The 23,408-nt window shown below is 44.4% G+C and overlaps 1 protein-coding gene across 1 annotated transcript; it reads left to right on the top strand.

The window, feature by feature from the left end:
- Positions 1-7,836: 7,836 nt before the first annotated feature.
- Positions 7,837-14,641, top strand: LOC109763146 (J domain-containing protein spf31). The gene is made up of 9 exons (XM_020322002.4): positions 7,837-8,057; positions 9,880-9,970; positions 10,068-10,128; positions 10,759-10,836; positions 10,962-11,035; positions 13,658-13,771; positions 13,850-13,957; positions 14,129-14,167; positions 14,241-14,641. Exons 1-9 carry the CDS (start codon positions 7,969-7,971, stop codon positions 14,325-14,327), a joined length of 741 nt encoding a protein of 246 aa, XP_020177591.1. The 5' UTR covers positions 7,837-7,968; the 3' UTR covers positions 14,328-14,641.
- Positions 14,642-23,408: the final 8,767 nt, after the last annotated feature.

The following is a 23,408-nucleotide window of genomic DNA, read 5'->3' as shown; positions in this document are numbered from 1 at the left end:
CCCACTCACGATCTTGAGTTGGCGGCAGTTGTCCATGCATTAATAACGTGGAGACATCTCTTGTTGGGAAGACAAGTGGACATTTTCACCGATCACAAGAGTCTCAAGTATATCTTCACTCAGCCCAACCTCAACCTCAGGCAGACTCGATGGGTCGAAATGATTGAAGAGTACAATCCGAGTATTGAATATACTCCAGGCAAGGCTAATGTCATTGCAGATGCTTTAAGCAGGAAGGCTTATTGCAACAGCTTAATTCTCAAGCCTTTCCAACCGGATCTTTGTGAAGCTTTCCGCAAGCTGAATATCCAAGTTGTTCCTCAAGGCTTTCTTGCCAACCTCTTAGTCTCTCCTACTTTGGAAGATCAAATTCATGAGGCACAACTCCTTGATGCCATGGTGAAGAAGGTGAAACGTGGTATCGACAAGGGTCTTTCCAAATACAAGTGCTATCGCATTGATGACAGAGACACTTTATTCTTCGAGGACCGGTTTGTGGTTCCTAAAGGTGATCTAAGGAAAGTCATAATGAACGAGGCGCACAATTCTCTCCTATCCATTCATCCTGGAAGTACGAAGATGTATCATGACCTCAAGCAGTCGTATTGGTGGACTCGAATGACGCGAGAAATTGCTCAATTCGTGAATGAATGTGATGTTTGTCGAAGAGTGAAAGCAGAACACCAACGACCAGCTGGTCTCCTCCAACCTCTTGCTATACCAGAATGGAAGTTTGATCACATCGAAATGGACTTCGTGACTGGTTTTCCCAAGTCCAAGCGCGGAAATGATGCTATCTTCGTTGTCATCGACAAGCTTTCTAAAGTGGCTCATTTCCTTCCAATCAAAGAATCCATCACAGCAGCTCAGCTGGCAGAGCTTTACACCTCCAGAATTGTCTCCTTGCACGGCATTCCACAATTGATTTCTTCTGATCGTGGAAGCATCTTCACCTCCAAGTTCTGGGACTCCTTCCAGAAGGCCATGGGCACAAACATTCGCTTCAGCACAGCTTTCCATCCTCAAACTAGTGGCCAAGTCGAGCGAGTCAATCAAATTCTTGAAGATATGCTCAGGGCTTGTGTCATTTCCTTTGGCATGAAATGGGAAGATTGTCTTCCATATGCTGAATTCTCCTACAACAACAGCTTCCAAGCGAGTTCGGGCAAGGCCCCATTCGAGATTCTCTATGGCAGAAAGTGCCGTACTCCTCTCAATTGGTCAGAGACTGGTGAACGCCAACTTCTTGGCAATGACTTAATCACTGAAGCTGAAGAAATGCGTAAAGTCATCCGTGATAATCTCAAAGCCGCGCAATCGCGCCAGAAGAGTTACTATGATAGTAAGCATCGTGATTTGGCTTTCGAGATCGGAGACCATGTCTACCTCCGCGTCTCTCCAATGAAAGGCACTCGTCGCTTCGGTATCAAAGGGAAGCTTGCCCCTAGATACGTGGGTCCTTTCAAGATCATTGGCAAAAGAGGCGACCTCGCCTATCAACTTGAGCTTCCTTCCAACTTCGCGAACGTGCATGATGTGTTCCACGTGTCACAGCTCCGCAAGTGCTTCAAGGTGCCTGAGCGCACTATCAACTTCAAAGAGATTGACCTCCAAGAAGATTTGTCTTATCATGAGCACCCCGTTGCTATTCTTGAAGAAACTGAGCGCAAGACTCGCAACAAGTCAATCAAATTCCTGAAAGTGAAGTGGTCGCACCATTCCGACCGGGAAGCCACCTGGGAACGCGAGGACCATCTCCGTTCGGAATATCCGGAGTTCTTTCAGTCCTAGATCTCGGGACGAGATCCTCTCGTAGTGGTGGAGTGTTGTAACACCCCGCATGTAACTTGCCATATTTGTAACTCCGACTCTTGCCATTTCCGGCTTTGTGATATGTTATTCCCTCCGTGGTCGGGTTTTGTTTTTCATTTTGCATTTTGTCATGTCATGCATTTTCATATCATGTCATCATGCGCATTGCATTTGCATACGTGTTCGTCTCTTGCATCCGAGCATTTTCCCCGTTGTCCGTTTTGCAATCCGGCGCTCCTATCTCCTCCGGTGCACCCCTCTTGTTTTCTTTCGTGTGCGGGTGTCAAACTTTCTCGGAATGGACCGAGGCTTGTCAAGTGGCCTTAATATACCACCCGGAGACCACCGGTCAAGTTTCGTTCCATTCGGAGGTCGTTTGGTACTCCAACGGTTAACCGGGCATCCGCAATGTCCATTTGAGTGTCCAGCAAAAACCCCCTCTAAAACTAGCCCAAAACCCACCAAACTCTCTTCCATGCTCTAGGTCGATCGATCACGATCGTGTGGGCGAAAACCGCACCTCATTTGGAGTCTCCTAGCTCCCTCTACCTATTTATTTGCATCTCCCCCGAAAACGAATCACAAATCAACCCTAGAAAATTTTCCTCTCCGCGGGCAAACGCGTCCAGCGCCGCCGGACGAAAACCCGCCGCCGGCCGCAGCCAATAGGGGCGCGCCACGTCACCCCCGGGCGCCCCACTTCGCCGCCCCGCACCGGCCCGCCCGGCCCGTCGCGGGCCCACCGGCTCGGACCTCCGCCGCCCGACGCGCCGCCACCTCCCGCGTCCGCCGGCCGCCGCCGCGCTCGGCGCCCTCCGCCATCGCCCGGCCTGCTGTGCCCCGCGGCCGCGGCCGCGCCGCCCCCGCCGCCGGCGACCTCGCCTCCGGCCTCTTCTCCTCTCCGGCCGCCCGCCTCCTCTTCTCTCCCGACCGGCGACGAGCATGAGCCCCGGTGCTCGATCCGATCTGGTAGCCTCCGCGTTGACTTTTCTCGCCCCTTTTTTTTCCTGTCCTCAGATTTTCTCAGCATGTGCACTTGTTCGTGATGCTATAACTCCTTGCATGTAGCTCCGATTCGCGCGTGTAATATGTCAAATTGTTCGTCTCGCGATACTCTTCATTTTGTTCAATTGCACTATGTTCATTAGAGGTCATCTTGATGCCAAAATCTCTGTTGGAAGAGGGCTAGTTGCTGTTATTCTCTGGTTCTTATCAGAACTTGGAGATTTGTCATTTTTGTATCATTTAATCTGTGCATCTTTTGAGCATGAGCTCTACATGTGTTTTGAAGTATGCCATGCCATCTTTCATTGGTGTAGTCCATGTATTTTTTTGATCTTTGTGGTGACTAGCACAAGCATGCAAAGTAGGCCCCGTAATATTTCTGATTTCAGGGACTTAGTGATTTCTCTAAGTCCTTGTCTGCTGTAATTTTGTTGTCATGTAAACTTGATGCTACAGAGAGATCCATGCATATTTTGGAGATGTTCAGTAAGGATGTTTTGTAGCTATAGTTGTAATTGATCCATTCCTGCAATAGTTTGCAATTATGGAGTGCCATAGCATGACTCAATCTTGCTCTACTTTTGCTATAAAATATTTCTGGCAGATTTCTAACATGATATGCAATTTTGCCAAGCTTATTGTAGTTGATCCATACATTCTATGCAATTGCTCTTGCCATGGATAGCTTCATAAACAGGCCATCTTGCTGTAGGTGTGCTTGGTTTGTAGTGCGTTGCTCTGTAGTGAGTGCATCAAGCTCAGAAAGAGGCCTACATATTATTATTTCTGCCATGCTCTGTTTTCTGCCAAGTCTGAAACCTGTTAACGAAACTTGCTATGTTTACATGCTTGCCATCATATCTTCTGGTCCTGTTTGGCTTAGGGTCACTAAGGGACTTTTTTCATATGCATTTAATAGATCACTACCATGCCTTGTTTTACTATGTTAAGTTCCTGTAGCATGTTGATTTCGTGCTCTGAACATTGCTACCTGATACTGTTTTCTGCCATGTTCAGTTTTTCACCAAGTCTGTGAACCTGTTATTTTTTGCACTTTTGCCATGCTTGTTTGAGCTTGATATGTTGTGAACTAGCCGTAGCTCAGTGTTCATCTTTTGTCAAGCATCTCCTGTAGATTACTGCCATGTGCTTTGTTGCTATGTTGGGGTGCCCTAGCATTGTTGTTTGTTGCATCTTAAGTGCTATCATGCTGTTAATCGCAGATTCGTGTCATTCTTGTTTTGATTGCCATTTGCAAACCGTGCATCCGTTTCCGGTGATCTTTATATCGATTTCGACCGAAATCATCTCATCTTTCCAGTGGCATACTTGGTTTGCCAAGTTACTGCTATGTTCATCATTTTCCTTCTGGAGCACGCATATGCACCGCATATCATATCTCGCATATCATACACGTTTTGCATCATGTTGCTTGAGCATTCCTCGTGATTGATTGTGGTTCCGTTGCTTGTGTTCTTGTCTTGGGTAGAGCCGGGAGACAAGTTCGTGAACGAGGAACCTGTTGAGTACGCTTACGAGGATCAAGCTTTCGACAACTCTGAGAACCTTGCAGGAAAGATGACCACCCCTCGAAATCACTTCTATCTTTGCTTTGCTAGTTGTTCGCTCTATTGCCATGCTCCGCTACCTATCACTTGCTATATCATGTCTCCCATTTTTCCATGTCAGCCTCTAACCATCCTTTCCTAGCAAACCGTTGTTTGGCTAAGTTACCGCTTTTGCTCAGCCCCTCTTATAGCGTTGCTAGTTGCAGGTGAAGTTGAAGTTTGTTCCATGTCGGAACGTAGATATGTTGGGATATCACAATATCTCTTATTTAATTAATGCATCTAATTATATTTTGGTAAAGGGTGGAAGGCTCGGCCTTATGCCTGGTGTTTTGTTCCACTCTTGCCGCCCTAGTTACTGATATACCGGGATTATGTTCCTTGAGTTTGCGTTCCTTACGCGGTCGGGTGATTTATGGGACCCCCTTGACAGTTCGCCTTGAATAAAACTCCTCCAGCAAGGCCCAACTTTGGTTTTACTATTTGCCGCCTAAGCCTTTTCCCCCGGGTTTTCGCGAGCCCGAGGGTCATCTTATTTTAACCCCCCGGGCCAGTGCTCCTTCGAGTGTTGGTCCGAACCGAGCAGCCTGCGGGGCCACCTCGGGGAAACTCGAGGTCTGGTTTTACTCGTAGCTTGACTTATCTGGTGTGCCCTGAGAACGAGATATGTGCAGCTCCTATCGGGATTTGTCGGCACATTCGGGCGGCTTTGTTGGTCTTGTTTTACCATTGTCGAGATGTCTTGTAAACCGGGATTCCGAGACTGATCGGGTCTTTCCGGGAGAAGGTTTATCCTTCGTTGACCGTGAGAGCTTATGATGGGCTAAGTTGGGACACCCCTGCAGGGTATTATCTTTCGAAAGCCGTGCCCGTGGTTATGAGGCAGATGGGAATTTGTTAATGTCCGGTTATAGATAACTTGTCACTTGACCCATTTAAAATACATCAACTGCGTGTGTAGCCGTGATGGTCTCTTCTCGGCGGAGTCCGGGAAGTGAACACGGTCTGTGTTATGAATGACGTAAGTAGGTGTTCAGGATCACTTCTTGGTCATTGCTAGATGACGTCCGTTCCGTTGCTTCTCTTCTCGCTCTCTCTTGCGTATGTCAGCCACCATATATGCTTTTGCCGCTGCAGCTCCACCTCTTTGCACCATCTTTTCCTTCAAGCTTAAATAGTTTTGATCTCGCGGGTGTGAGATTGCTGAGTCCTCGTGACTCACAGATTCTACCAAAACAGTTGCAGGTGCCGACGATGGCAGTGCAGATGATGTGGTCGATCTCAAGTGGGAGTTCGACGAGGAACATGGTCGTTACTATGTGTCTTTTCCTGATGATCAGTAGTGGAGCCCAGTTAGGACGATCGGGGATCTAGCATTTGGGGTTGTCTTATTTTCATCTGGTTTTTGACCGTAGTCGGTCGATATGATTGTATTTTGGATGATGTATGATATTTATTTATGTATTGTGTGAAGTGGCGATTGTAAGCCAACTCTTTATCCCATTCTTGTTCATTACATGGGATTGTGTGAAGATGACCCTTCTTGCGACAAAACCACTATGCGGTTATGCTTCTAAGTCGTGCCTCGACACGTGGGAGATATAGCCGCATCGTGGGCGTTACACACCGGTCCGCCCACATATCAAATTAATATATGACCTTAAGCTAAATAAATAAATATTATATATCGTAATTGATTACTGTGCAGTTAGAAAATATTTCGAATATAAGTGGCATAACATAATGGAAAACTTTTTTTCATGCATTATGAGTGGACCTCTGATGAGGTGGCATGTGTGGTGAGGTGAAAAGTGTGCATAAGATCAATTAATAATGAAAATTTTGTCTCATGCATGTAGTGGTAAGCCTTTGATGAGGTGACATGTGTGCATGCTGGGATAAATAAAATAGTGAAGATCAACTTCTTATGTATATAGGATACGTAATAAAAGAGAAGAAAACAGGAAAAGAAACAGAAACAGAAAAATAGAAATGTAAAAGAAAAACTGAAAGTAAAAAAGGAACCAATACAGAAAAATAAAAAATAAAACAAAACAACCGAAAACCGGACGAAAAAGTGAAAAACTGAGAGCAAAATACTGCAGAAGAAAAACGAAAAAAACCCTGAAGAAACAGCAAAGGAAACAACGAAACACTAGTTAAGGAGTACTCATTGCAAAGATCACTCCCACCACTCCTAGGTTGCGAAAAGTGGCGCGCTGCATGTGTGCCACTTGTCGCAACCTGAGAGTTTTCCCTTTTTTCGTAGATTCATTTATTCGAAGCGTTTTATCTCTTAAACCGTGCATCCAAATCTTAAAAAGTTTTCACCGTTAGATTGCTTGCATCGAGATCTTCAAAACTAGACCCCATGTTGATACGTTTGACAAGCTTTTTTTCACGAAAAAAATCAGACGAAAAAAACCGTACAAAAAAGCCAAACCGGGAGCACTGGTTTTTTCCCTTTCCGAAAGAGGCACGCCCGTGCCTCTCGCGAAATCACAACCGTGACTCTCGCGGAAGCAAAACCGTGCCTCTCGTGAAAGAAAAAAAAAGAGAAAACACGCTTTTTTTCCGTTTCCGAGGAGGCACGGCCGTGCCTCTTGCGAAAACAAAACCATGCCTCCCGCGGAAGCAAAACCGTGCCTCTCGTGAAAGAAAAAACAGAAAACGCGTTTTTTTCGTTTCCGAGAGGCACGGCCATGCCTCTCGCGAAAGCACAACCGTGCCTCTCGCGAAAGCAAAATCGTGCCTCTTTCGGAAGAAAAAAAAAACAGAAAACGCGTTTTTTTCGTTTTCGAGAGGCATGTCCGTGCCTTTCGTGAAAGCACAACCGTGCCTCTCTCGGAACCAAAACCATGCCTCTTTCGAAAGGAAAAAATAGAAAACATGTTTTTTTCGTTTCCGAGAGGCACGGCCGTGACCCTCGCGAAAGCAAAACCGTGCCTCTCGCGGAAACAAAATCGTGACTCTTGCGAAAGAAAAAAAAGAAATGCTTTTTTTCCTCGATTTTTTTTGATTTTTTTTCAAAAGTTAAGTAAGACCGGTGGAAAACTGAAATGTCGAAGAAAATAAAAAAACCCGTTTAAAAAGCCGAAAACGCGTGCGAAAGAATAAAAAACAAAATTCAGAGGGAGCGCCCAGAACGCGACATGTGGTGGGGTGGCTGATAGCGTGCCAAGTGGCGCTGATCGGCGAGGCTTCCGAAGGAGTGCTTGTTAACTAGTTGTTCCATGAGAGCCATATGTGGTCATATGTTTTTTTAAGAACCTATATGTGGTCATATGTGGTCTCCTGGATCGACCAGCCGGCACGGCATGGCCCGGCTATTAAACGTGCGACAGCGGGCCGTGCCGTGCCAGGCACGACTAGCATGGGCCGGGCCAGCCCGTTTGGTTAGCTCTGGTCGAGAGTTGAGTCCCTTTGGGCTGCGCCCTTCGGAGCACGACAAATCCGCACCGTCCCTTCTCTCTCCCTGTCCCTCTCTCGGCCTCGTGCCCTCTGACGCAACGCGCTCTCGTCTTGCTCCCAGAGCCGGAGCCCACCCCAGCCGCGACCCCTGTCTCCTCCTCCCGGTACACCCATGGGGTCGTCGGAGGCCGACGACGACCAGCTCCTCAAGAGCTTCCTGGCCGAGGTCAGCGAGGCCGAGCGCGACAACGAAGTCCTCAGGTTCCTCTCGCCCCCCTCCCCCCTCCCACCTCCCAATCCCCCATCTCCTCGAGCGGTATCATTTCCCTTCTGGCACAACGTAGCTTCAGATCCCCAGTAGCGCCATCGGTGTCGCGCAATTCGTGGCCAATCGTGCGACGCAGTAGATGTAGCCGCTGCTTGCTGCTGAATTTTGGGTCGGCGACGGGGGTCCGCCCGGGTCCGCGTGAACCCTAGGTCGAAGTCGTCCGGTTCGCTCACTTGTTCACTTGTTCTCACTTGTGTCCTCCACGCGCTCAAACCATGAGTCGGCTCATAGATCTCAACTTAACCTTGAATTTGATGCCCCCCTTGTGGAAATCGGTTGTTTGGGAAAATTTTCCACTTTTACTATACTACTTTGGTGGTGATGAGATACTATGATCCGTTGCTGCTTCTAAGATGCTATTTCTTTGCTTTCTTGTAGTTTAGTATGCTATGTTAGGTTGTGCACAGGCTGCACGGTAATGACGTCCAGAGCCTTTCTGATATTGTGCACCCCATGCCATGACCGACGTATATAGAACCTCTTGCGATATATTTACTTGTACCGAGCTCATAAATTTGGATTCAAGAAGGACTGGCCTCTTGCGTTACGTTTGTGCCTTGGGCTGTGCTTTGTTTGAGCCCAATTTTGGTCAAGGTTTTGCTTGTTCATGTTTTGGCCAATGTTGGGAAGAAAAATGAACCAGAATAGGCAAGGTGGCATGGTCACATGCGAAAATTTTGGCAGCCATACAAACAAAAGAAGGACCAAAGTTTTGTCCACAACCAAAATATTCGTACACTTCCTTTTTGGACACCAACCAAAGATACCTATGTCTTCTTGTGTTAGCTTATGCTGTCCAATGGAGCCCAGCAGGCATACTGTTATGCTATCGGTTTCGAAGCCGGTTAAATATTATAACTACTTATACCTATTATAAACAATTAAACATGGTTGGTTGACTACTGACTAGGGAGGCATACTCTGCAACTTGCTATACATGTTCTGTTTTTTGGAATGACACATGATAGTTGATCAGTGAGATCCCTAGCAGTGCAAAACTGAATATTGGCCGATTCAGCTTCATTTTTAGTTGTACTTCCTCCTTTAGTCTTTTTCCTGATTTTAGATGTTATTTTAGTCTCTAGAAGGCATGTAGCTGAGCATAATAGCCGAATTTAATCATCCTATATTCTAAGCTTATTTAAAGCTCCTTCATGTCTAGATTAGTCCTTTTCTATTGGAACACTAGACATAAGTTATTGAGGGAGATTTATGCTGCGAGGAAACTTATAAATGTACCTTGAAATTATACAGTGACATGCAACAACAACTTAGGTGAAACCCATAAGATCTCGCGACCAACTCATGGTTCTGGCACATGGATAGCAAGCTTCCACGCACCCTTGTCCATGGCTAGTTCTTTGGTGATATTCCAATCCTTCAGATCTCTCTTTACGGACTCCTCCCATGTCAAGTTCGGTCTACCCCGACCTCTCTTGACATCATCAGCACGCTTTAGCTGTCCGCTATGCACCGGAGCTTCTGGGGGCCTGCGCTGAATATGCCCAAACCATCTCAGACGATGTTGGACAAGCTTCTCTTCAATCGGTGCTACCCCAACTCTATCTCGTATATCATCATTCCGGACTCGGTCCCTTTATACAGTACATGCATGTTAAAAAAATGATAAGTTTGAAATGCCATGTGTGTCAAACAGGCGTATTATTCAGTTGATAAAAAATAAACAAAAGCATTCAGATTATTTCCGTGTTCTTGATTTTACGTTCTGTTTCTAACACATTATAATCTTGTCAGGATACTTGGTTGCTTCAAGTTAAACCCTTTTGAGCATCTTAAGTTGTCTTTTGATTCTTCTGTGGATGAGGTGAAGAAGCAATATAGGAAGGTAAGAAAACATGGATTTAACATTGAACTACACTGTTAGTTCTAGTCTTCCCCCCTTACTGTTGGCTAATTGTTGTCGCTTCATGTACCTTTTGTAGTTGTCACTGTTGGTCCATCCTGACAAGTGCAAGCATCCACAAGCACAAGAAGCTTTCGGAGGTATGTGAACTGTCTAATCATGACCATGTGGAGCATATGAGATGGTAATAGTGATGCATAGTAATATCAGGTTAGGAGACAGTATTGCACTTGTGTTGTTGTAGGCTTCATTTAGGTCAGGTTTACAGATATTATTTGGTGACGGCAGAACAAGATGAATGGCATAAACAAGATCATGACACGTCAAAACTAATACTTTCGTATGACTTCATATATATTTTTCTGGGAGAGAGGGACGTACCAAAATCATGACAAGCTAGGAAAAAAGCTGGACCAATCTTTCATTTATTAGCCTCAACACCAAGTCAAAAAGTCCAGATAACGGAGTGCAAATTACGACATGGATAAGTCAGCTTAGAAGATGAATCTGTACAATTTTGTTTGCAGATGGTAGTAGCCTTTGTATCACTCTAGAATTAGGCATTTTTTCATCCCTGTAGGAGATGCATTTTTCAAGAGAAACCAGGATAAGTAAGTGTTGCATGATCTCTTCTTGCAATTAGTTGTAACTAACCAACCTTTTGCGCATCAGTGACTTACTATTTTCCCAGTGTCGCATTCTTCCGCTTCTCTTGTCGTTTATGCATTGATGTATATTTGTTTAACGTTGCCTACTCTACTCATAAACAGCCCTGGCAAAAGCACAGCAGCTCCTACTTGATCCACAGGAAAGAGGGTACATTCTTGATCAAGTTACTTCTGCAAAAGGTGTGATGCAATCTTATTTTAACCCAACGTATTTTTTTTTACATCAGCTCAGTGATTTGTTCAATTTATAATAAAGGAGATATGAAGAACAAAAACTGATATTATTTTGTGTTGAGAAATTTCAGAAGAACTGAGGGCAAAAAGGAAAAAAGAGTTGAGGAAAGACAGTGCATCCAAGATAAAATCCCAAGTAGATGAGGTAAGACAATCCCATGAAAGGTTGTGTGAGTTGTCATCGACTTTTTAGTAACAATCGCTCGGAGTAACATGTTTCAAACAAAGATTAATGTGAAAAGTAATTTGAAGTATGTCTCAACATGAACTGGTCTAATTTGGGCTAGTTTCATGGTCTAAATAAACTTAAGCCATCTGGAAATCAAACCCCACACTCATCGGAGATTCTCTTAACCAGCGTTTGTCAGTAACAAGCCTAATTGGTGACTGCTGACATCTAAAAACTGGACAGGCAGCAGTTTGACTATCTGACCAACAGTTTTGTAGATATAATATTTTATTAGTCATACACATTTTTTCTTCTACAATGTTATGTAGAGCAGCGTGAAATTGAGAAGTCCCTCATGAAAAGAGAAGCATAACGCCAAAAATTGTAGATGAAGGAACCAGTGCTGCCTGCAAAAATCAAACTAACTCCAACAGAAACAAGCATGTTTTTCTGTTAGAATTATCTAATCCAGTACAAAGTTTAGGCACCAGATTCTATTATTCATTTAACTAGCGTCTAGCATTGTATCCAAATATCTAATAAATCAAGCTGGTTCTGCTGGGGTTTATCAAGTCATGTATAAGCCATTCCATTGCCACTGAGCTTTCATGGTGAAGACACTACCTCTGTGGCCTATTCACCTCGTGACGCTGAGCTGCCCCTTGTTACGCCGGGGCTCTGTTTGAGAAAGAGCAAGCAAAAATATCAAGAGAGGGTGAAATGGTAAATGGATGAGGAAGTATAGAAGAACAAAGTGAAAGGGGAGCTGATATTGGATGGAATGCAGACTGGTAGAGGCAGCCTTGGGAGGGTTAGCTCAGGGAACGCATTTCACACATGAGCATAGGTATCAGGAACAAGCGCCTCCTGGTTCTAAAGCATGCCCAGTTTCATGGGGTTTTCACCAGAACCGCCTGGTTCACTAGGGGTGCGTTTTTGGTTCGGGAACGAAGTGTAATGGAATGCCATGGTTCCATTCCACTATAATGGGTCGGTTCCGTCCTTGTCTTTGGTATGGGTAATTTGAGGGAATGGAATGGTTACATTTTGATGTTTGGTTTGATGGTTTGATAGATGGAATGGAATGGATTTGTAAGTGGTCATCCATCCATGCAACTAAGGCAGATAAACATTTTGACTGTTAATTCTGTGCCAAAGTTTGACGTAAAATAAAGCCATTGGACATTTAACTTCTCTTTTCTGGACGAGCAGTTCCTGCAACTGCAGTCTGCCTCGCTGAACCGAACCGGATAACCAAGATTCATAGTGACAGAGACTCAAACCAACAACCAGTATCAGGATCAACAAAGGCAAGAAGCAAAACGCATTTCCCAAATGCAGACTATATATATAATTCTGATTATTATCACAGATTTTCCCCGGAACCAGTAACATAATTTACAGAACAGGGGTGTGAACATCAACATATCAAATCCATCCATCCATGCAACGAACATGGGTGTGAGCTACAAGAATCGGAAGCCACAGGATAAACAGCAGCTACAAGAAAACAATACGACAGCTGAGCATGACGGACGGCTGGATGCGCGGCTTGGCCTTGGCGTTCCACACGCGCGACCGCGGCTCTTGACGGCGCGAACCTAGGCGTGGTCAGCGGTCGCTCTTTGAGCGGCTGCTCCGTTGCTTCCCGGTGTGTGCCGCCGCTGTTGCCCCGCTGCAAGACCACCACACACCCGCTCGCCCGCTGCACGTGCTTCGGAGAACAGCCGGCGGTGCAGACCGGAGGAGGAGGGCCGGTGGTGCCAACGCGGGAGGGGGAGAGACGCAGGAGAGGAGCCGCACGAGAGGATAGGGCTGCGGGAGTGCGAGGAGAAGAGCGGTTCCGCATCGTCCGCTCAGTTTGGAGGCCTCACCCCGTTCCGGATCTTGGCCGAATATTCGGTCTGTGGGAACGAGGGGGTGACTGTTCCACCTGTGTACTGAATGCGAGAACAGGCCTAGGAACGGGTTGGACCCGTGACATTCCAGTCCATGACCGCGACCAAACACACCCTAGGTTATGTAGATGGTCCTTGAATGAAACTCAACCATTGAAGTTGCTGGTTATGGGTTTTTTCGAGTTCAACCACTGGTCTAATTCAGCTTTTTAAACAACGGATCTTCATTCTGTTGCACTCTATGATTTGAACTTATTTATTCTTCAATTTGGTGAAAACAGTTTCTTGGAGAAAGATGTCCTCATAATATACTAGCTGCTTTGTACACCATTGAAGTGACCTGTTGTTTGCTTCAGTTTCTCTAATGACCACGCAGATCTGTGATGCATGTTTGTCTTTCTTGCTTGACTGCATGGAATGATAATTATTTTAGAAGTCATTGCATGCGTATGATGGGATTTTAGATACTTGAGAATAACAGCATTTCAGAAGAAAAAAAATGATTCCCATACCATGAAATGAGTCATTTGCTAATGTCAATGATCATGTGGAATCTTGCAGTTTTGATGTTTTCCTGTTCGCAGTCTTGTCTCGATTTTTTTTAATGGTGATTGTTCTGCTAGACCCTTGAAACATCTTATTGAGCTTCATATATCTTCAGCACTTGAGAAAATCCATTGATTGGCTTGCTTATGTGCAGGGAAAGTATGAAGAGCAGTTTGAAAGATCGGACGAATTTCAGAAGCAGCTAATAATTAAAGTTCGTGAGATTTTGACAGACAAAGAATGGCGTCGGAGGAAAATGCAGATGAGGGTAAGTAATAGGCTTTAACATATTCAAACATCATCAGTTGAGCCACTCACTTGAGCTTTGTTCATGTGCACTATGCAGATATCAGAGGAAGAAGGAAGACTGAAGAAGGACGAGGAGGAAACAAAAGAAATGTGGAAGAGGAAGAGAGAGCATGAAGAGAAGTGGGAGGAGACGAGAGACCAGCGAGTAAGCTTGCAGTTCATTTGTAGAAATTTAAATATTTTATCCTAACTGGACACTATGATTGTGGCCATTTAAATAGTTACCTACAAGTATTACCCTATTGGAAAATGATGAAAGGCTTTGTCGAGTTGTTGCCACGGGCAATGTCTGATACCATGTGTTTGTGGTTTGCAGGTCTCTAGCTGGAGGGATTTCATGAAGACAGGAAAGAAGGTTAGAGAGTGCAGTTGAGAAGTTGTATTTTTGTTACCCATGACTCTTTTGACATATAGTTTCATTTCTACAGGCACGGAAAGGAGAGCTCAAACCTCCAAGGCTCAAGACTGAAGACCCGAACAAATCTTATGTTCAGAGGCCAGTAAAGCGTGGTTAAAAGGTGTCGTATTCATCTGCACTGAAAGACCAATCTGGCGGCCATTCTTGCCGCGACCTGATCCAAGCCACAGCCTGTCAAGTTTATCTTTCAGGCTATAAGCTTGGGTTATGGCTTGTATGTTCCCAGTGTAGTCAGTGGAACATAGCAGATAATTGTGAGCAAAATGGACACATATCATCTACCTAGAGTGACATTGGACTAATGTACCTGTGTAGAATGCCTTGAAAAAGAAAATTTCTGTTGGAAAAGAAACGCTGAAGTGGATGTTGGAATATGATCGTTGTTTCAATATTCACTGTAAGTCATGCTTACATATATGTTTTCACGATTTGCTAGCTATCATAGTATGACCATGGACTTGTTGCAGTCTTTTGCTAATTTGTTTAGATGCTGGATCTCAAACGTTTGCTCTTGCCCGCCCCCATTTCTTACAAGCCAATCTGTGATGGGTTTTGTTTTCTGGGCGTTGGCCTCGGTATGCGTGTGATGAATGTGGGAGGCGCATCATCTGTTTTTCTTTTCGAAACGGAGGCAAAAGTTTTGCATATCTGTTTGTTTGACTTGGGCGCCATCCCGTGGATAGCTCGTAGCCAGCTAGCGTTGACATTCGCGCAGATGCAATTCAAAGTTGTTCTCTGTACTGACAAGTCAACCTGTGTTTACCTCCTGGTCCTCGTACGGCACAGCAAAATCTGCTACGTTGGTCAATTTCAGACGACAGGTCCGGAGAAGAACACAACGCCTAGGACGTCTGTAGCGCCAAAGTGGAAGTGTTGAAAGGGGTTGATACATTGCATGCACTTGCCGTCGTCATACTCTGAAGGAACGAACTGGTCAGAAACGTAGGCTCCAACGCTTATCAGGATTCTTCTCACTGCGCTCGATCACGATCAACTGGGCTCACCATGCAAGCAAATGTTTTCTTTTTCTTGATAGCCAAAAACGCAAAGTTCTTTTTTTTTTGCGGCTGAAAAATAAAAGTTATCACTAACTGAGCACATTAACAGTCTACCAAAGCGCTATATGTCCAACGATTATCGCGATTCTTCTCATTGCGCTCGATCACGAACAACTGGGCTCGCCATGCAAGCAAATGATTTATTTTTCTTGATAGCCAAAGACGCAAAGTTATCAGTGACGGACCCGCAAAAAAAAAGTTATCACTGACTGAGCACATTGACATTCTACCGAAACACTACATGCTTAAAAAAAACTGAAACACGAACGAATATTTGGATCCCATAAACGGATAGATATGGTACAGCAATTAAGCACGACAAGTTGGCCAGTTATTATCCTCGAGAAACATCTGCAGCCCCTTGGTTTATCCACAAGGAACGCTCAGCCGGCGCACCTGCCCAAAGGCCAAGGCCCGGCCATACGCCCACCCTGATCACAGTCCGCAACTTCCCAGTGGAGCCCATGCTGCCTCCTCCCGAAATTATTTAGCCGGAGGACCTTTTGAAGTTTCGATGCGATCGACCAAATTGGCAGCAGCACCGCCCCGCCGCCTGCGCTGCGGCTCAGTTGTGAGCGCCCGCCCAAGGCGCAGACCATAATCCACTGCCTGCCCGGGCGTTGGGTGACGGGCGGGCACGACGGGGAGAGGGCACTGGTCCGTTGCGTCGGGAGGTGGTGCGCGCCCGATCGGCCAATCTCCCCCGTTATGATGGTGTCACCAAAGCACGACACCAAACAACACCAAACGAGAACGGCAAGACTACCTGCCCAGCTCCACGAACCCGTGAGCCGCCGGGCGCGCCCCCACCCGACGCCACATTCCATTTCCATCCACAGGGCCAGGGCCAGGGGTGATGTGAGCAGAGCGGAGACAAACGTGGCGGTCTAGAAAATTTATGCAAAGGGCCGTGAATGATTTGAAGCTTTGGTCACACATGTCGCTGACTGACTGGTAGAGCGGCGGAGCAAGTGGATCTTCAACCTTGCTGTGCTCCCGTTTTTAATTTGCGTTCGTAAAGATGGTGGGCTCATGCTCATCGAGGTTTAGAGATTCGGTGGTCGGCACTAGCTAGAGGCCGGAGGTCGTGGGTTCATGGCAGCTTCTAGGCCCTGAGTTAATGGAAAAATGATGTCTTGCATGTTGTAATTCATGTTTACATTGACCTAAACCGGCAGTGATCTGTCTGGTTTGACGTCTTCGGTCCAAAAAAATCTGGAAGCGTCGTTAAATGCTCATGTCATGGAGTTTCTGCAACAACAACAACAACAACAACAAAAAGAGCTCAAGGTGTAACATAAAAGAATGCGTCCTGGACCTCTTTTTTTTTCAAATTTTGTAAGATTGTCTCCCACTGCCTTTTTTGGTTTGCTGATTGCCCCTCCGAGAACATTAATCTCATGTTCCATATCACCAAGGCGGTAAATGATGTATTCGTTGGTATCAACATGTCTCTATTGACTTCACCGATCCTCGAGCTCTGCAAATCCAACCCCTAGTAGATGTTGTGTAGCCGTGTGTTTCTTTGTGCGGCTCTGTGTATATGGTAGGTAACTACATAGGCATTCACGAGTTATATTAGGTATTTCTCAAAATAACTAAAACTAAAAATTGGAATTTTATTTATCTTGAACTGAAAAAGTTGCAACTTATGATATGGTTAGATCACACAATTGGTCCATGGTGAGTATGCACAGATCAGTTTATCACCAACAATTACACTACAACATGTCCACTAAAGATGCAAGCTTGGCCTCTAAGAAAAAGAGTTAAAAAGGCTCACAGAAGCCTGCCTCACAAAATTAAGCCTTTCTTCTCATGCATACGTATGAGCCACCCAGCTACATGTGATATGAACATCACTTCACCTAGTAGTAGCTCAGATAATCCATACAGACTGATTAAAAAAGGATCATCATGGGCAGACAGCGAGGGGAGATTTAGCACCTTGCCAGAATCCTTTTGGCACAACACAAAAAGGCCCTGCCCTAAAGATTTCCATTATTGTGAGATCAAATGGGGGCCACGGGTGCTTCAGCAAACACCATGAAGGAAAGGTGGCAGGCAAGCACCAAGAAATATATACCCCCTCCCTCTCCTACGCGCAGAGCAACTTTAATTATTCCTCCGGCAATTGGCAATTTGGCATTTGGCAAACCACAGGAAAGATCGGTGGCCAGGCACTGGCCGGTACATATCCGTAATCCGTTCACGGATCTTATTCCCCTGGTACTGGACGACATTAAAGGTTTTCCATCAAACGCTCAAAAGACAGAAATAAGGAGAGCATAAAGAAAAAAACTTTGCTTAATTTGTTCAATATACAAGTACTTCGTACGTTGTCCTGGACAAATTGCCATTTCCAGTTGGATGTGTGCTGAGGTAAATTAAGCAAGGGTATATGGTCTCTCTTTGATTCAAAGGCTTTTCCAAAAATAATCTGAGAGGGTCTAAAACCTTGGAACTTTCTCTGTGTGGAGTGTTTAATTTGTTTGTATGATTACAGTGGGTAGGGGTCTTTTCTTAGATTTATCTGCACTACTATATTTTGTAGGAATATTTACTTCTACTCCAACCTCTTGCGAACAATCTTATATTCTTCCTGTGCACGATCAAACATCGATATAATCCTGGAGATATTCGGAAAAAAAAAATCCTGGAGATGGCATGACACTATGTTCTTGAGTCTTAAAAATCATGTCGATGAAGGAGGCCTTAAGCGAGGCATGGCCGCACAGGTGTTCGGTTCCTCCTGGATGTAGATTCTAATGGGAGGCTGCTCCATTCATATTTTGTTACTGCCATTCTGAAATTAACTAGACAAATGACACATTTCAGACTAGATAAAAAGCTACTTGTATGGTACAAAAGTGGGAGTACCACTAAAACCGTTGTCTATCTTGAGTAAGTGATCATTGTTTTATTCCGTTAAAATAAGCAAGTAGTAGCTAGGTAGCTAGCATCATAAGCATAAGGTTCCTCCTTTTCCCGTCATTAGCATAAGCCTTTTCCCTTCTGGTTTTGCTTTGCTTTACGAGCTCCACGGTTTTTTGGGTCTCCTTTTGAGTGATTGCCTTCCATGAAGTACCAATTTTGTCTAATAAATTAAACATAATAGTACTGCAGGTTAATGGAGAATGCAATACTATTATGTATTTTTAGACCAAAGGGGAATGCACTACTGAAAATAGCTTGTAGGTTGATTCCCGCATACGTGCACTACCTTCTAATGCGTCTTTATTCTCTTGGAAGTAATACATTTTGTAGCAGTTTATTTGATAAAGCAAAATGTAAATGCAATATTACCTACAGGGTTTTGAATCCCAATTCTACATCCAGTAAAAACGATCACTTCCTCCGTTCCACAATAATTGAAGTTCTAGGTTTGTCCTAAGTTAAATTTGCTTAAGTTTAACCAACTCCATAGAAAAATGTGCTAAGATCTACAACACCAAATATACATAGTACGAAAACATATTTCATGTACAATCTCATAAGACTAATTTAGTACTGTCTAGATGTTAATAAAGAATCACATAAGACTAATTTAGTGTTCTAGATGTTAATATATTTTTCTATAGCAAACTTAAACAAGTTGACTTAGGACAAAGCTAGAACTTCAAATTATTTTGAAACGGAGGTAGTATGTAGCAACATAGACAAGTTAATGACCTAAGGCTTGTTTGGAACACAGGTTAGGAAAAACACAGTAATAATAAAACCTAACTGAAAATTGGATGTCATGTCTTGTAGATTCTACAGATCGAAATCTGAGACACAAGAATTGTACAATATACTTCTTTGGATGCTCCAGAAATTTTACAGGAAACTGTTTCTTCAAAAGGGAGAATAGGCGAGATAAAAACCACATGTTGCATTGGACAAGAAAGTGAAACACATGAGATATGAGCAAATGTTTAGAAAGCCAAAGGGCTCCCCCGAAAAAAAGGTCCCATGCATAAATTGTGGCAATAGAAAATCTTCTCTAATTAGGTAGGATGCCTCAGTTTCTGGACTGAAACCATTCATGTTAGTTTTGAGGAACCTGAAGCTATTTTCAAGTAAGAAAAAAAAATCCAGTCAAGGGAAAATCTCCCTATAGATCCTCAGCTTTCTACTTTTTGTGCAATCAGGGCCCTTTTCTAGATAGAGCTAGGGCCTCCTGTGGAAAAAAAGTGCTTTGCTGATGCTGTCCCAACCAGGTCCATATGCTTTTGTTTCCAAAACAGCTGCCTTCGGAAAATAGCTTCAGTTGCGCTGTACAGTACCCGCTGCTTCAGGGAGTTCGTTATCACCACCATTCATCGCTGGGCTGTGACGTTGCATGCGGCATGCCCTCTCCTCCAAAAGCCTTCCGTCGAAAGCGGTTCTCACTTAGCCCTTACGCAATCTCTCCCGTTTGTCGTGCAATCTCTTTCAGCTATGCTCTCCGCCTGTTAGCTCCGCAATGCAAAGTGGTGGTCTTAATGCAAATAATTAGCCTTTTTCCTTGCTCAATCAGGATGTGATGGTCCTGGCTGGCCGGCTCCTAGGCTGGCCATAGTCGATGTATGTACATAAAAAAGAGCACTAATGCAATACAATATTAGCGCTAGTGCAATCTTCGGAGACTTGCACGAGCTGAGGCGGCCAGGCCGGGTTGGACATCTCTAAATAACCAGGCTTTTAAAACTTACTCCCTCCGTCTCATAATGTAAGGCGTTTTTTTATACTACAGGAAGTAAATTGCATAACGCATGAGCAAGGAAGGCAACATAAAACCCGTTTGTCCTTTTCATTCGTGTCTATAGCCTTGTCGATGGGCTTGTCCGATAAGCCTCGGAAATTTTGTCCTATGTCCACCAGCGCATCATCATCATCAAACGATTGAGACCCCGCTTTCCGCTTCGGATGAAAATTCGAAAGCGGCATGTTATGTGCATGCCAGATTGCCAGTAGTGCAAGTTGTGCGTGCAGGCATATATATATGTACATCTCGATCGAGACACAGCTTTAAAAATGCCTGAAACGGACAGGAATAAGCGAAAAAGCATCGGCGCACACCGACCGCGAATCGAGTGCTACTGTACATCATTGTGCTTCAATTCCATACGAGTTAGAGAAGTAGCACCAGGGAGTAGAGATGGACGGGTTCCAAGTTCCATTACCGGACAGTGCAAGCGCTGGAGTGACAGCCTCGTGAAGCATCTCAAGTGTCGTAACTTTTCCCGTCACCTCCCAGCAAAAGATGGATTAGATTGGGCCGCCAGCCACCCATATTCCTTCCTCCCTGCAGATAACCCTTGCCATCGTCCTCAGAATCTCGCATATGCAGGCATACGTACACATCCAGCGTGAATGAATGCATTACCCGCTCTAGCTAAATACAGGCCACGAGGTGCAATCGCGTGGAGAGTTCACAGTCTTAACCTCGATCATCGACATGAAAAGATCTCTCCGACTCTCCGCATCGATCGATCGATCTATCGCCGGGTCCTTTATTCCTCTAGGCTTTCTGGCTCCGGTCCCGGATTTTGCGGCCTTTAACGGCCTTGATTTCCCTCCGGTTTTTGGACGGTTCGTAGGGTGGCACCTGCGGGGAACATTCCAATCCCCATTCCTGCTGCGCTCTCGCCTCAGTATTGCGATTCTGATTCTGGTTCCTCTTTCTTAGCTCTATGACGTTGCCTTTTGGAAGCCGTGTGCTGAGAACATAGATAGTGCATTTCTATGAAGCATCTGCTTTCTTCCTCTAATCTTTATTTAGTAGGTTAAAATGGATAGCTCCTCTTTTTGTGCTCTAATTAGAAATGAAAAGTTCTCAGTACTTGGTATCATACTATTGCTAAATTTTGAGAGTAAAAGGAAGGGACGATGGCCATGCTTTCCTGTTCCTGCTTTTCGTTTAGTTTTTTAATATATATGATAGTGAAATATCATATTTGGCTGGCCCAATTAATCTTTTGGGGGATGCTAACGTCCACGACTGTAACTCTCTCCATGCTGATCATAATTTGCAATCATTCAATCAAGTTTCAAATTGTACATTTTGTAGGGTAATATTGTATATGTGGTTCTGGTAATATGGTTAGCATAATAATATTTATTATAACTAAAATATTATGAGCAACCAAGATAGGATTTTGTCTGAAGTGTCGAACTTTGACGTGTTCCATACAGGAAAATATCTAGTCTCGTAAGTGGTTTTCAAAGAGCAAAGTTTCCTTTTTATATGGCGGAAATATATTTCTGTTCAAATGTAAATGTTCACAGCATTTTATTCATATTTTTTACGTAATGTCAGTACCAAATTAAAACACACCATATATCATACTCCCTCCATTTACTTACACAAGGTCACAAACTCGAATTACATGTACCCAAGTAAAAATTAATGTCTGCATTGTAAGCTAACTTGTCTTCTCGTAACCGGGTGATTTAATAGGGCACATGCAAATTAGAGAAAATTGAGTGGACGCAAGGAAGAAAGTAGTTGAGAGTGTCATTATCATCCATTGCATGCATGCGAGTAGTTAAATCATGGGTTGCTAGTACGAGGCAACACCATCATTTTTTACCTCGGTTACTGCTGGTGACCTTGTATAGATACAAAATATAGTTCCCAAAATGGTCTTGTATTTAAAAATGGAGGGAGTATATTTTGCCACAAGTTTTTTCCGCAAAAAAAAATTGTTGCCTCAAAAAGAACATTTAAATTGTGAATTTTGATTTTCTTTTTCCAGAGAATCAGAATATCATGGTGTCGCGGTAGTAATATCTTTGTTTGTATCGGGAAGTTTAGTGACCTTGTCCGGCCAATGGTGGTGGGTGTGGGGGGGGGGGGGGGGGGGGCTTTGCCCTCCTCACTCGAGCATGTATGGTTGTCGTGCTACCATTGTTGCATTCCATAATTTTCACTTTATTCATATTTTCATATTTGGTGAACACGCGGGGGGGGGGGGGGGGGGGGGGGGGTTGGTGGGGGGTTTGCCCTCGTTCCCTTGCTGGACCATTTGTACAACCTTTGTTGTATCTCACACTTTCACTCTGTTCATCTTCATATATCCTTTTTGTTGTTCTGGGTCACAAAAGATTGTTAGGTTTAGGTTTAGGAACCACATTTTATGCATGTTGCATCATGAGTCGCGCATGTTGTTTCTTCTAGTTATGATGCAGACCATTAAGATTATTACTTGCTGAAGCAACTGAAGTTATCTTATGGGAAACTTGGAGATATGACAATAGTTAGAGCTCATATGTGCAAATGCAATGTCCCATCCATGCATCTTCAAAAAATTCCGACACTAAGCACCGCTTTTGTTTTTTCTTACAATGGATATTCAGAGCCCCTGGAAACAGATTTATACCACTACCCCCCCCCCCCCCTCTACGCGCATCCATCCTGTTGTGGCTATGATTTGTTATGTGTGCATTATTGTCCTCCTTTAACTTCTACAGATATGCAATAGCTCACTGGAGTATCCAGCTTTGGGAGGAGGGGGAGGGGGGAGCAAAGATAAAATGAAGAGCATCCTACCTTGGAGTCATGTTGGCATAGAGCCAATGGTGACCTCAGAGTGCTCCTTATAACCAAAAGCAAGGGCATTCTGGTGATAGAGGAGCCATAGAAGCTCGTATCCGGGCAGTTGCAGACGTCCACTTGAAAGATCTAGCCTCCTCTCTCCCAAAAATACATTGTGAAAAAGAATTGGAGAGCGAGGTCTTCATTGAATGCCTTGTCGAAAGTGAGCAACGGAATCAACCCCATCTTGGCTAGAACCCAGTGCAGATCCGGATATGGTTGTGTGTTGGTGCGCACGAACTCAAGATCCAAACTCCGATGAACTGCAATCTTGTACTTCTTTACCTTGAGGATCTCCTCATAAACCCTCTGTTGGATATTGTTCCAGAAACAAGAACAAACATTGGGATCTGTGTCGCGAATATATGGATCCTGCTCACGCTCAACGAGGTACTTCAACTTGCCAATCTGATTAAGATCTGCAATGGCTATCAGATCATGATTTTCATTCTCTACATTGAAGTCAATATCATCTTCCTCAATCTCATCCTCTTGACCTTCGTGCCCACCAGCCACATAGTGTTCATCTTCCTGAGAATCATATTCCTCATCTAACTCA

This window comes from Aegilops tauschii, chromosome 4, assembly GCF_002575655.3.
Source record: "Aegilops tauschii subsp. strangulata cultivar AL8/78 chromosome 4, Aet v6.0, whole genome shotgun sequence".
In the NCBI taxonomy this organism is placed as follows: domain Eukaryota; kingdom Viridiplantae; phylum Streptophyta; class Magnoliopsida; order Poales; family Poaceae; genus Aegilops; species Aegilops tauschii.
Note: the sequence above shows the minus strand (reverse complement) of the source record. Positions and strands in the feature narration are given on the sequence as shown.

What these genes read in the sequence shown, in the direction of transcription:
- LOC109763146 (XM_020322002.4), top strand. Translation starts at nt 7,969, where the DNA reads ATGGGGTCGTCGGAGGCCGACGACGACCAGCTCCTCAAGAGCTTCCTG. An exon ending in TGAAGAAGCAATATAGGAAG is followed by an intron (nt 9,971 to 10,067) that starts GTAAGAAAACAT and finishes TACCTTTTGTAG; the next exon opens with TTGTCACTGTTGGTCCATCC. An exon ending in TCATGAAGACAGGAAAGAAG is followed by an intron (nt 14,168 to 14,240) that starts GTTAGAGAGTGC and finishes TCATTTCTACAG; the next exon opens with GCACGGAAAGGAGAGCTCAA.